Source organism: Cricetulus griseus, chromosome 3, assembly GCF_003668045.3.
Source record: "Cricetulus griseus strain 17A/GY chromosome 3, alternate assembly CriGri-PICRH-1.0, whole genome shotgun sequence".
Taxonomy (NCBI): domain Eukaryota; kingdom Metazoa; phylum Chordata; class Mammalia; order Rodentia; family Cricetidae; genus Cricetulus; species Cricetulus griseus.
The window spans coordinates 34,640,383-34,653,525 of NC_048596.1; the positions used below are offsets into that span (position 1 = coordinate 34,640,383).

Here is a 13,143-nt window from a genome sequence, read left to right on the forward strand (position 1 = left end):
TGAAGAGTGACAAGGCAGGATGGAGGGGCTCTGTCTACCCCTGCTCCCATTTCATGACTCCACTGTGCAGACAGGGAAACCGAGTCACTGGGTGGTAATAAAGCTGTCTCAGTCACATTCTCCCACTATGCCATCAGAAGCCACAGCGGCATAGAGGAAGAGTCACACTGGCAGTCCCCACAGCTTCAATTTTTAAAACGTCTTTGTAAAACGATTCTACAAGGTTCAAATGCCAGGTAATTTTTTAAAGAATCATCATCACACACTTTAGGAAGGTGATTTCTGTGATGGGCTCTGAGCAGCACGGTGACCTCCAATATTACACTATAGCAGGAACAGCAGTACAAAAGCAAGGTGTTGTGATCCTGTCCACAGATTTCCTTCATTCTAACAATTCTTTCTCTCTAGTGGGAAAGCGGGAGGCAGCCACATAGACAGCATCCCGGTGATACATTTTCAATCTATATACTCATACCTGACACTCGCACAAAATGAAAAGAGGAGCATCCAGTTCCTTTAGTACTCAGTGTTTCTAATTTTAAGGTTGTTGAGACTAACCCGACTTTTACTGAGATGGAGTTCAGGTTAGAAGGCAGCCAGTGGAGAACCTAGCAAGATTTCTGGGAAGTAGCTAGGTGGAAGCAATGCTTGTACATTCCATGCATTTTTACATAGGTCCCATCCATGCTTTCTGAAAGAGTGCTGGCGCCTTCACAGTTTTGAAAAGTTCAAGGGCATATCCGGGTCCAAGTAACACACCATTAGGATTGTTTTGAGTAGGAAATCATTATGAAGGCGTGGATCACTAGGATCCCATTGGAGAGATGCTGGTAATGCCTATCTGCCTTGACTTGCATTAGCAGAAAGAAAAAAAAAATCACATCATTCTACTGGCTTTGCCAAAAGGATAAGGGCTGCAGCCAAACCTTCTCTCCTAGCTCTCCCTGCTGCCTGCACCATGTCCATTTATTCAAACACTTATTAAGTGCTGGCAATGACGGGGTTGCTGCTCCAGTTTCTGGGATACACCAGGCTGTCCCAGGAGTTCAGGGCTGGTGGGGGAGAACTGCCTTTAGGCAGAGGCAGTGCCATGAAAACAATGTACCCTATGAGACAATAACAAACACCATTCAGCAAGGGGGGACAGGAAGGGTCTCTGTGGAACTCATCCAGGGTGTAGAGTGCCAGAAAGACAGTCCTGTGGGCCAGCTTCTTAACAGTGAGGGAGTTGAAAGCCTTATAGATCACCTGCAAGTATTTGGGTTCCACTCCCCTATGGCTAGCTACAGTGGAGTGGAGGGAATGAAGGCAGGGCAATCAAGGTGATCAGAGTACACATTCTTTCCAAAAGGTTTCTTCGGAATCCTCTGGGCAACTTGAACAAAGATAGAGTCGCCCTCTAACATGCCAGGACTCTGAACATGTCACATGCTCCAACCTTCACTACTTTGCACTCAAGTTCCTGTTTCTTTTGTCAGGGAATGTGTGGGCTGTATTTCTCCTTCCCCCAAAGCCAAACAGAGCTGACAGGTAACAAACATCCAGCTGTTGCTGTTGGAAAGGCTGGAGTCTCACTTGCTGTGTGTACGCTTGGAGATCCACTCTTTACCAGCCCTTGCGGGTGGCTAACAGCAGCAGGAAGACAAACCCAGACCTCAGGGACAGCAGCCCTCTCCTCCTTTATCAGTCGGAAGGCGGGGCTACTTAGATACCATTCCCAGAGGGCTGACACTGCCATGGTAGCATTATGCAGAATATACGTTGTTTAAAGCCTGCTCATTTCCTGCACAGTTACAAACCCATCTTTTCGTCTCTGCTAATTCTCACTTGCTGTGTGTACGCTTGGAGATCCACTCTTTACCAGCCCTTGAGGGTGGCTAACTTGCAATGTCATTGCTAAGAGCACCTCTCAAGTCTGGCTTTTAATTGCATTAATAAATTTGGCCAGCTGTGAATGTGTGCAGAGTAACAACTTAATACACTGCCCACCTCCAAATACATCTACGGCTCAATGTTCGGTACATGATCATTAAATTGAATCTGTTCATGAGCACACGGGTGACAAAGCAGGAGGGGATCATTATTAAAAAAAAAAAAAAAAGTCACAACAAACAAAGCAACCACAGCTTCCTGTGACTTCGGAGGTTTCCTTTAGACAATGAATGGTAAAGCTCCGCACATCAAAGCTGCAGATGAGCCACACCTTAGTTTGAGGTAGAATAATCAAGTACCAGGGATGGGGCAGCCCAGGGACAGGTCACACTAATGTGATGGTGTGTAATCTGACAGCATAGAGGTTGGTGATAACTATTCGGGAACATGTTTCTGAGGGTGTTTCTGAAACAAGAAATAAGCTTTTCAATCGGTAAAGCCACCACTGTGACTCTCTCCCTGCCCTGAGGGCCAGGGAAGAAAAGGAAGAAGAGAAAATGAGAACTTTCTTTTCCAGCCACGCAGTTCATCTTTGTCCGGATTTCTGATTCTCAGGCCTCTGGAGTCCAGGACTTACACCAGCAATGTTCCTGCCCTGGGACTTCGATTGTCAGATATGGACTAAGCCACATTACTGGCTTTCCTGTGCCCTAGTAGAGAGCCAGCACCTCACGGGAGTCTCAGCTTCCACAATCTTAAGCAGGGGCCTACACTCAGTCGCTTTCTCAGTACTGATCCTGCTCCTTCCTTCCTTCCACAAAATAAAACCTTACAAACAACACGGTTCTGTGTGATTGAAGTCTGAGAACTGTCTGCAATACAGGGGGGTTCTGGCTCTTCTGCCTTTTCCTGCCAGCAGGAAACCAACTTTTTTTCTTGCCGTCCTCACACTTGGGAAAGGCCAGTCAAAGATCACTTGACATAGGTAGTAGCACACACTCTATGGCTGCCAGCCCCCATATTCTTTCTGTAAGCATGGGCTAAGGAGAAAACATTAGTAAAGACCATTGGCTGAGGGAGTCTAGGTTAGCAAGCAGTTGGGAGAAAACTAGATTGAGCCAGTGAACTGCTGGGGGAGTTTAGGTTAGCTGGCTTGAGTTGGATAAGCATATGGCCAGATGCTGTCGCACCTTCAGTGAGCAGACATGCAATTGCCATCCTGTTTCATCCCATCAGTGAGGAGTCCCTTACCTTTCTCCTGTCACCCTAAACTTTTTCTTCAAGACACACAGCAGAATTGTATTTCTTCTATTACCTGTTAGGGCTTTCTCTGAAACATATTTTTCTTAGAAGGGAACTCTTCTATTTTAGGATCCTGGTTCTGTATAATACAATACACATTGAAACAGAGAATACCTCCTCCTGGACCATGTTATTAAAAAAAAAAAAAAAGAACAAAGAAGGCGTCCAGAGGTTCAAAGGGTATCTGGGTCATGATGAGGAATTGACCCTTGGTAGATCTCATGCCTTATGTTCTCAGCTCCCAACAGAAAATGGCTTTAAGTGGCAGTTCATCCCATCCAGACACTTAGATAAGGAAAATGGAGTCACCCTACCCTGACTTATTCTCCCTTAACAGTGCAGGCCCCAACCCTTACCAAGGATGAAAGCTAGTTATTGGTTTGCTAAGGTTGAATGGGGTTTTGCTTGTTTGTTTTTTGTTTTGTTTTGTTTGAGACAGAGACTTACTATGCTGCCTTGACTGGCCTAGAACTTGCTATATAGATGAAGCTGGCCTCAAACTCAGAAATCTGCCCATCTCTAAAAAAAAAAAAAAAAAAAGACTTCAGTCATCTCACCTTATTGACTTTAAATAAATAAACAAGCCATCAAACAAATAAATGCCCTGTGAGATTAAACCCCAAATCTTAATTTGAAAAAAACAAAAAACGACACATTTCCATTTTTTCCATTCTCTACAGAAATAAATGATTTTTTTCTTCATCTCAAGAGAATATGAACTTACAGGGTCTCTTTTGTACCAATAGGGCCAGAGCAATTTTCCACTGTTATTTTTGATGACTGAGTTTGATTTGGGAGCCAAATCCTGATTTCTAACAATCAAATTCAAGACCAGAAATTCTAGACATTAAGGTCTGAAAACAGAAAAAGAAGTCAGTCATTCAGCACAGTGTCTTCAGCCTCCCAACCTTTACTCTTTATTTCAGGCGACCCTCTGAGGACTATTCCTTCTGTTGAATTTACTCTGCTGGATTCTAACAAAAGGGAACGTACTGGGGTCAAATGGCTGCTTAGAGCAATCCGGCCAGTGGATATAAAATAAAAGCGGTTGGAAGTTATTAAAATTACTTTACTGCTGTCAAATATTTCCTCCAAACAATTCATGGCCCTTAGCACCATTAATTAGTTCAGGACTTCCATCCTAAAGCAGAACCTGGAATGTGGGGAAGCCAAAATCTATTTTCTAGGGCCTTAGCTCTCCCTTGTGTATAAAAACGGAAATGCAGCTTGCTAGAAAATTCTGCCCCAGTAAATTGGATGACCTAATTTTAAAACTTAAATGCCATTAGAAAAGTAAAAGGTCACATCTTTTAAGTCTTGTGTCTTAAAAACAAAACAGAGATTACTTAAAATAACAAAAAAGTAGGGAATTATATTTGTGTTATATATGTTATGCTTTAGGTAAAGTATCCAAGAAATCTTACTGGCATAAGATAAAATATTTTTAGAGAAAAATTACATTTCCCAGAATCACAGATGTTCTCAGCCAAAATATAGTTGAGAGATTCCAGCCTGTCTCTGATTTGGGAAGGATCATACTTCATCCAGCCCAAACAGAGATGTTATCCTGTTTCAGATACTTCCAGAGAGAAGAGCCCAAAGCCTACCTCTTCATACCTTGGAGATCTTATTATTTCTGATGTATTTCAGCAGAATTACAAATATGTAATTAGAAACCTCCAGCCTCTTAGCTTTTTCTTGTATATGTTTTTCAAGACAGGGTTTCTCTCTGTAGCCCCGGCTGTCCTGGAACTTGCTCTGTAGACCAGGTTGGCCTTGAACTTAGAGTCCTTTCTGCCTCTGCCTCTGGAGTGCTGGGATTGAAGGCGTGCTTCACCATCCACCCTGCTTTGTGTATGTATTGGGGGGGGGCATTTTATGATTGAAATCATCAGTGATCCATCCACTGATTCTCCCTTCTAGAGTTTGGCACCTTGTGCTGGAGTGGCCAAGTCCGGGAATCTATTCTGTCTATATGTGCATGTTGACATCGCCCAGCTTTTAAAATGCCAAAGTAAATTCCATGGAGAGGTTTCCACCTGATTTACTGGTTATGCCCCACTGTTATCTCAAGAGTCCTTTGTTTTCTTTCATTTATATCAGGCCTTGGGAAAATAAAACTCTCAAAGTCCTCCTCATGGCCAGCAGATGTGATCTTAGGGACCCCATCAGGGTACAAACATCATAAGAAATCCATACTTTCATCTGATTCCAGATTTATCAAAGGAAAGATACGGGTGTGCCTTCTTTGCTCTCAGAGGTTCCTTTTGAAACTTTCTGCTTTCTGACAATACCCGTGATATTACTGCCTGGCCTTATCACATTTCAAAGTACTTACTGGGGTCTAACTGCTCAGGGCATCATTACAAAATGAAGGGCATTTTCCTTCAGTGCCGGGAACCTATGTAGACAACCTCATCCACAGTGTATATAAAGACGCGAAAGGAAACAGGAGACGCCCTGAGGAAGTGCACAGGGATACTTAGAAATTTAAGTGGGAGTTTTCTTTGGCTTCCCCGCCCATTTAACTTTTTATTGATTCTTTGTAGATTTCCCATCAAATTTTTGTGTCCTCCCCACAACATAACCCCACATCTCACCTCCAAGCTGAATACCAAACCCAAGCCCTTGCACTTGCTGGGCAAGTGCTCAGCCACTGAGCTAAACCCCAAACCCCTTAAATGGAACTCCTCCCCCCTCCCAGTCCTATCCCTTCCCCCACCATCTGTTCCCACACCCCAATCCACTCCTACTCTGTGTCTGGTTAGGAAAGGGCAGATCTCTCATGAGTATCAACAAAACATGGCGTATCAAGTTGCACTAAGACTAAGCACCTCTCCATGTATGAAGACTGGGCAAGGCGACCCCAGTATGAGGAGTAGGGTCCCAAAAGTCAGTGAAAGAGTTGAAGACAACCCCTGTTCCCACTGTTAGGAGTCCCACAAGAGGAACAAGTTACATAGCTGCAACATATATGTAGAATGCCTAGGTCAGTCCGGTGCAGGCTCCCTGGTTGTCAGTTCAGTGTCTGTGAGCCCCTATGAGGCCAGGTTAGCTGATTCTGTGAGGGTTTTTTTTTTTTTTTTTTTTTTTTTTTTTTTTCCATGTCCTTGACCCCTCTGGCTCCTACAACATTTTCTCTTGCTCTTCTGCAGGATTCCCTGAGCTTGCCTAATGTTTGGCTGTGGGTATGCATCTGTTCCATCAGTTGCTGGATGAAGCCTCTCTGATGACAATTGGGCTAAGCATCAATCTGGTCACAGGAGATGGTCAATTCAGGCTATGTGTCCACTATTGCTAGGAGTCTTAGCTGGGGTCATCCTTGTAGATTCCTGGGAGATTCCCTTATGCCAGGGCAGGTAGTGAAATGGATGGGGAGAGTATTGAAAGCCACTCCTGGAAAGGGGGGACATTTTGGCCTCAGGTAAAAGCGGGATTTTTCAAAACCCGTATTTTTCAAGACATCAGATCCGCTGTGTGACAAAGGTATGCTCTCCAAATTTGTTGTCTCCACCCAACTGTAATTACATATTACTCAGAGCACATAATCTACATCGCATTCCAATTATCTCCAAGTGCTGCAGGGCAAAAATCACTCAACTTGGCAATTAAACAAATTCCAGGTTATCACTAAGCGTTTTAAGGAAGGGAAGCGTTCTGAAGTTGGCAGGAAGACCAAAGGGACAGGAAGAGCAGAGAAAAGCCTTCCAGAAACCACCGTTAGCTCACCCTTTAGTTTTGCAGTAACCCCAACCCGACAAAGTCCCTGTCCTCAAGAACGATGCCTGCACTATAAGCTAGAAACCTGTCGGGCAGAGTACACAGGGCTGAAGTCAAATGAAAAGCCCTGGCCTACCCACTGCCTCAGTTTCTGCCAATATAATAAATGGAATGCCTGCAATCATGAGTAAGAGACATGTTTTTTTTTTTATTTTTCAAGAAATTATCAAGACTTCAATTATATCATGAGCACAAATAGACAAATGCAAGTTTATCATGTAATGTGGCACTGCTAACACCTTGAGTACACCCCCAAAGAAGTTACCAAATACACAGAATATTTTTAATATGCCTTTCCACACATTCTAGATAGACCATCCCTTGTGCAAGAAAAAGATCCATTGTCTTAAATAATGATGAGGATAAGGTCAGTGAAGAGAAACAAACAATGCCTTCACTTTGCGAACCAGCAGTAGGAGTCCAGCAGCAGACACTAATGTCAATCAGGCTTCTCCAGGTGAGGCAGACCCTTCCAAGGGCTGTGAAATAGCTAGTGGGAGCTGCTGGCCTTTTCAAAGACATGCCTTCAAAGCAGTATTGCTTTCTTACTTCTGCTAAGACAGATACTAATAGTAAATGTCCCCTATGTGGGGACATGATTTTGAACCCTTGGTCCACAGCTGATAGGGATTTGGAACCTTTGAGACATAGAGCCTCCTTGAATGAGGTAGGCTGCTAGAGTAGCAGGTTTCAAGGCTATCCCATCTCTGCTCTGCTGGAGTTCTCTGTTTCCGGACTGCCATGGGATGTATCCATGGATATATATGGATACGCATCCATATACATGCGTGCACATATACTCACACAAGCCCAAACACACATAAATAGATGTCTTTAGAAGACAACAAAATCCCTCAGGGTGCTGGAGGTAGAAAGGCATGTTCAGAATAACGTTCATTCACCAGGAAGCTAATGAGGCTTGGCCTTCAGCATCTTTTAGGACAGTCTCTCGCTGTATCTTTCATATGGTCATACACTTATCTGTAATGTCAGACATTCTATACCATTTTTTTTAAGTGCCTGAGTCTGCTTAACCATCAGATCCTAGAAATCGGAGGCTCGAAGGCCCTCGGAGGCAACTTGGCAACTGTTAAGGAAGGGGCCAGTTTCTATGTGTCCCACATATTCCAACACACTGTTCAAGAAGCAGCCAAGGTACGAAAGAGTCAAGAGTCCTTTGAGACTAAAGAAAGCAGAGGTGTAATGAAATATCCGAACAAAGAACAACTTCTGGCTAGAACTGGTGGTCTGGAACCCCAGACATCAGGAGTACCGGTCATCAAAGTCTCTAAGAGCATAAAAAGGGACCAGGTGTACATTAATACCTCCCGGGATAGCAGTAGCCCTTCAGCCTTCTACCAACTCTCACAGAGACTCACAGGTGGGAAGAACAAAGATGCATGACACCAAGATCATTCTTAAACAACAGCTTCTACATTAACCCAGACAGCATCTTGGGGAAGATGATATGATGGATGACCCCATTTGGCCCATTGGGTAAGTGGACATTATACTGACCGCTATCAAAGATGAAGTTAACCCAAGACTGGGAAACTACCTACCACTGAAAGCATTTAAGTTTCAATGGAAATGGGTTTTAAACCAAATTAAAATACTTTATTTTAAAAACAAAGGTGTGTTTGAAATTGTGATTCTCTTCATTTGAAACATTATGAATCAGGAAAAAAATGTTGTTTTTTTTTTTTTTTTTTTTAAATCCTCCAACTAAACAGACTCTCTCCAGGATTCTGTGGGAATTTTTGGCATATTCCAATTATAGAATAAAACCTGTGTGCGATGAAACTGTGTTTGTCAGGAAAGCAGCAGTACTGTTTACATTTATCCTGCATATGCTGAGGTGGAGACTGCTAGGTGTTCATGAAAACTTTGCTTGCTCTTCTTTGTCCTCTAGGCAACTGAGGTGGCCCCATAAAGGAGGCTCACACAGCGGGATATAAGTGGAGGTGTGTGGAACAGGTGAGACACAACCATGGGTTCCTATACCCGTGCATTATGCTGTTTCTCCATCTCACTGCTCATGTGGACAGGGGCTCCTCCAGCTTGGCTACTGATAGGGGATGTCCTTCTGTATATATGTTTTTTTTTATTGGTTGATAAATAAAACACTGTTTGGCCAATAGCCAAGAGAGGCAGGAAGATAGATGGGAGTAGGATGCAAGAAGAATTCTGGGAAAGGTAAGCAGAGAGGCGCCGGAAAAAGATGCCATGTAGGCTGCCAAAGGAGTAACAGGTCCAGGCATTCTCCGGTAAGATAAGACCATGTGGAAATACATAGATTAGTAGTTATGGGTTAATAATTAAGACAGAGCTAGCCAATAAGAAGCCCTAGCCATCAGCCAACAGTTTTATAATTAATATAGCATCCGTGTGTTTATTTGGGGCTGAAGCAGCAGCGCGACTAGGCAGGAAAGAAAACTCCACTGACAGGCTGCCTGAAGAATGCCATGGAGAACAAGGGCTCTCACCCAGAAACTGTCCGTCACCTTGGGCTTTTTAAATCTGAGAAGTAACTCTGATTTACGTTTTGGGCCTAGAACCTGTATCTACACTCTACCGTATAGTCTGTTTCACTGTGGCAGCCAGTGGTATGTAATAGCTGCATACACAAGTGTTAAATTCTAGACCCAGCTTTACCAACCAGCCGGGCAGGAAATCAGACAATGATGGAGGATGCTGGGAAGCTGGGGTGGTGCTGGGATGGAGGGCAAGCAAAAGAATGCAAAAGCACACTGGGATGTGCGTTTAGTATTTACCTTCTGAAGTAACCAATGAATTGAGCCTTGAAGGATGAGGAAAGTTCAGGGGAGGAGGGCTGGGAAGCTCGTGCCAGACTAAACCTGAGTTCTCTAACATTTTATCCATGCAGCTGTGATGTGAAGACAGAAAACACATTGTTCTGTTCTTTCCAGGGCATAGAATCAAGGCCAGGGAGGAACTAGAGGGAAAGAGAATTCTGTCCAAAGGGAGGAAGAACCAATCATCAAGGCTGACCTTGAACTTCAGGGGCACTGAAGACAACGGAAGACGGTGTGCTGCCTTTGGGGGACAGCCAGCGTCTTGGCATGGGCACGAGGGAGTGTGGGCTGAGCATGGATTGTCACAGCTTCACACAGCCGCCTTCCAACTCTGGGATTCTATGCATCTTCCAGGCCTTAGTCGAGTAGTCTTTATACAGTGTTGCCAGCAAAGGGAAGGGCTTCAGCTTTGCTGGTGCATAGCTTACTCGGTAGTACTTGCCAGTCTCCGTCTCAAGGCTACGCTGGCTGTACCCCACATGCCAATCGCCAGCAACCCAGAACATCTCTACACACCCAGGCCCCTAAATTTCATTTGATAACAGCAAATACTTACTAGCCTTATATTAAAGAGGATTGCTCCTGGGGTCAGTAACATCAAAGGACAGTTAAATGTCCACTTTTTTTTTTCCAGGTGCTTAGGTCAAGGGGTTAGGTATTTTTACTTAATAGCAAGTAGACCATACAGAATATGAAATACGTTTTCCAAAAGACTGCCAATAAGGTACATTCCACTAAAGCTGTATAGGAACAGGTTCATTCCTCTTGGATGACCTGACACACTGCCAGGCACCTTAGGAATCGAAGCCATAAATATCAGTTCCCATAGAGGAATTAGTTCTTTAGAACAGACTTGTTTTCGGTTCTGAAATGTACCTATGGTGGATAAAACAGGAGACCTACTGCACACACTCTAAGATGCTCTCCAAACACTACAGGGAAACCAGTTACTTTCACTTTTTTAAAGACTATAGTTCATTTCCACAAGCACTCACTAGGTCGCTTTACACGTGGAGTACTCAGGGATAGAGTAAATGACAAGGTGCTATCCTAACACAAAGGCTTCCCAAGATTCATGCTGTCACTCTTCTTAAGAGTAACTCGCTGGGCGTTGGTGGCGCACACCTTTAATCCCAGCACTCTGGAGGCAGAGCAGGCGGATCTCTGTGAGTTAGAGGCCAGCCTGGTCTCCAGAGCGAGTGCCAGGATAGGCTCCAAAGCTATACAGAGAAACCCTGTCTCGAAAAAAAAAAAAAAAAAAAAAAAAAAAAGAGTAACTCACTGTGATTATAAAACAAAAGATAAATTCGGCTAATCTACAGGGTTATTTCGCCTATCACATCTGGAGATTATTCCTATCGAAAAATCGATTTGAAAACATGGGCCTAGATTATTATTCTTTCATCTCCTGTAATAACACTCCAGGTGATTAATATATTGCTTAAATAACGAAAAAGGAAATCTGATTATTCCCAAGATCAGAAATGAATACTAAACAAAGCCTTACATTATAGAATGACTCTTAACTATACAACTTCAACCTTAACATCCAAACAAAGGGAATTCACAGAGCTGTGGCTCTTGACTGGGTCCACGTACAAGTTATATTTTATCTGCAGTTGTTCAAACATAAATATGAGTGATGCCTTCTTAGATTCACATTGCAAAATCCCACAGACACCATCTTTTCAAATTCAGGTCACATCCCTGCCAATACACAACACCATGAGAGAATCATCCCTCAAGTGGTACCAAGACCATCTGCCTTAGATATCCAATCTCACAACCCTTCCCAGTTCCTCTCTACCCACTCATGACCCAGGCCTTGAAATCCTTGGCTCACAAAGCTAGGGAATTATTTTCCCTTTGAGAAAATGGATGGTGCCCAAAACTGGCTTCTGTTCAGTTTGGTTTTTACCCAAATGCACATACTATTTCCAGAACTTGCTTGCTGGCCCTGTCTGGAAAGCATGTCCCAGGCTGTTCTGGCCCTGTCTTGGTACCAAGTCTGCTCAAAAGAATGGGAAACAACAGCTAAACCCTTGAATGAAAGAACCCCACTGACTGTAACATTCCCACACATGGCTGCTATGAGCATGCTGACATTTTTGGGGTCCCAAAGGAACAGTGTGTGATTTTAGTCCTTAGTCAAAATGAGAAATTACTACTTTCTGAAAGGGAAAAAAAATCCCCACACTTTAGAATAACATATTTTCTCCCAACCATCATTGATTCGAGCCCAGGTATCATTGATGTTTAAAACAGATAAGTCACACAGTCAATGCATGTCATGGCAGTCATTCATACACATCAGGTAGCCACTGAGTTTGTACTTCTATCCCAATTGTCACCCACACTCTCTGGCCTTCAATTTGTTCATCAAAACCAAATGCTACAAAGGACCTTCCATATCTAAATGTGCCAGAACCACGAAAACAATGCCGCCCCTGAACTCTCTGTGTGCAGGCCACGTAGAGTTAAATCCACAATTAAAGACCATGAAACAAGGGGGGACAATTAAAAAGATATCTAAGGCCCCCTCGTCCATTTTGAGAAAGTAAGGCATGGCCAGACAATTGACCGTAAAACATGAATGTGTCTCACAGCCCTAATAATACAATCCTTACTCCTTATGGCCAATTCTCCTCTAGCAACGAAAAAAAACCCTCCACTCTATTTTTTCCCCAAGCACGGTCTGGAAACACAGAATGACCACAGCACCACTAAGACGACCTTCAATGTTCAGGGGCCTAGGCCCTGCCACCAGCAACTCGGCCACCAGCAAAGAATTCCAGTCAAGTCATAGAAAACACTCCAGCCATCGAATGAGTGAGTTTAAAAAGCCACACCTACCCGGAGCCACTGCTTCTCGGTGAGGGCGTCGCTGTAGTCCACATCCCGGCGCTGGCGAGAACCCCTACCAAATATCTTCTCCTCCTCTTCTTCACAGGTAAGCCTTTCCACTTCCGCGTCATCCTTAATAATCCAGGAGGGCAGCTCATCTTCCTCCATCAGGCGAGGCTTGCGCTTTGGGTTTCTGGCATCCTCCCTCCTCCGGTCCATGTCCATGCGCTGGGGACAGGGATAACAGTGTCACCAGAGGGAAGAGGACTCTGTGGGACAGAACTTAAAATCTTCAGAAGTTGTCTTCACACCACAGGTGTATCCCTTTCTGCCCTTCTTCTTCTAGTTCACTTGCTCTAGTTCGTCCTTAAAGCACACTGTCCACCTGAACGACTTCCACATGTAAGATCTCTTTCTTCCTCTATACCCACCATTTGAATTTACTTTTGCATTAAAGAAAATACCCTCTTTAAGGACTCATCTTCTTAGCCTGTGTATATGCTTGCAAAAGTCCACCTCAAGTAACAGC

General features: G+C 43.8%; 1 protein-coding gene across 7 annotated transcripts in view; it reads right to left on the reverse strand.

Annotated features, from left to right (window-relative positions):
• LOC100770307 (probable global transcription activator SNF2L2) overlaps positions 1 to 13,143 on the reverse strand; it is a 171,661-nt gene that overhangs the window by 39,880 nt on the left and 118,638 nt on the right. For all 7 annotated transcript variants that reach the window (XM_027406479.2, XM_027406478.2, XM_027406477.2 and 4 more), the window contains one exon: positions 12,624 to 12,842. In XM_027406479.2, the coding sequence (XP_027262280.1) occupies positions 12,624 to 12,842 (219 nt within the window). The remainder of the gene's footprint in view (positions 1 to 12,623; positions 12,843 to 13,143) is intronic.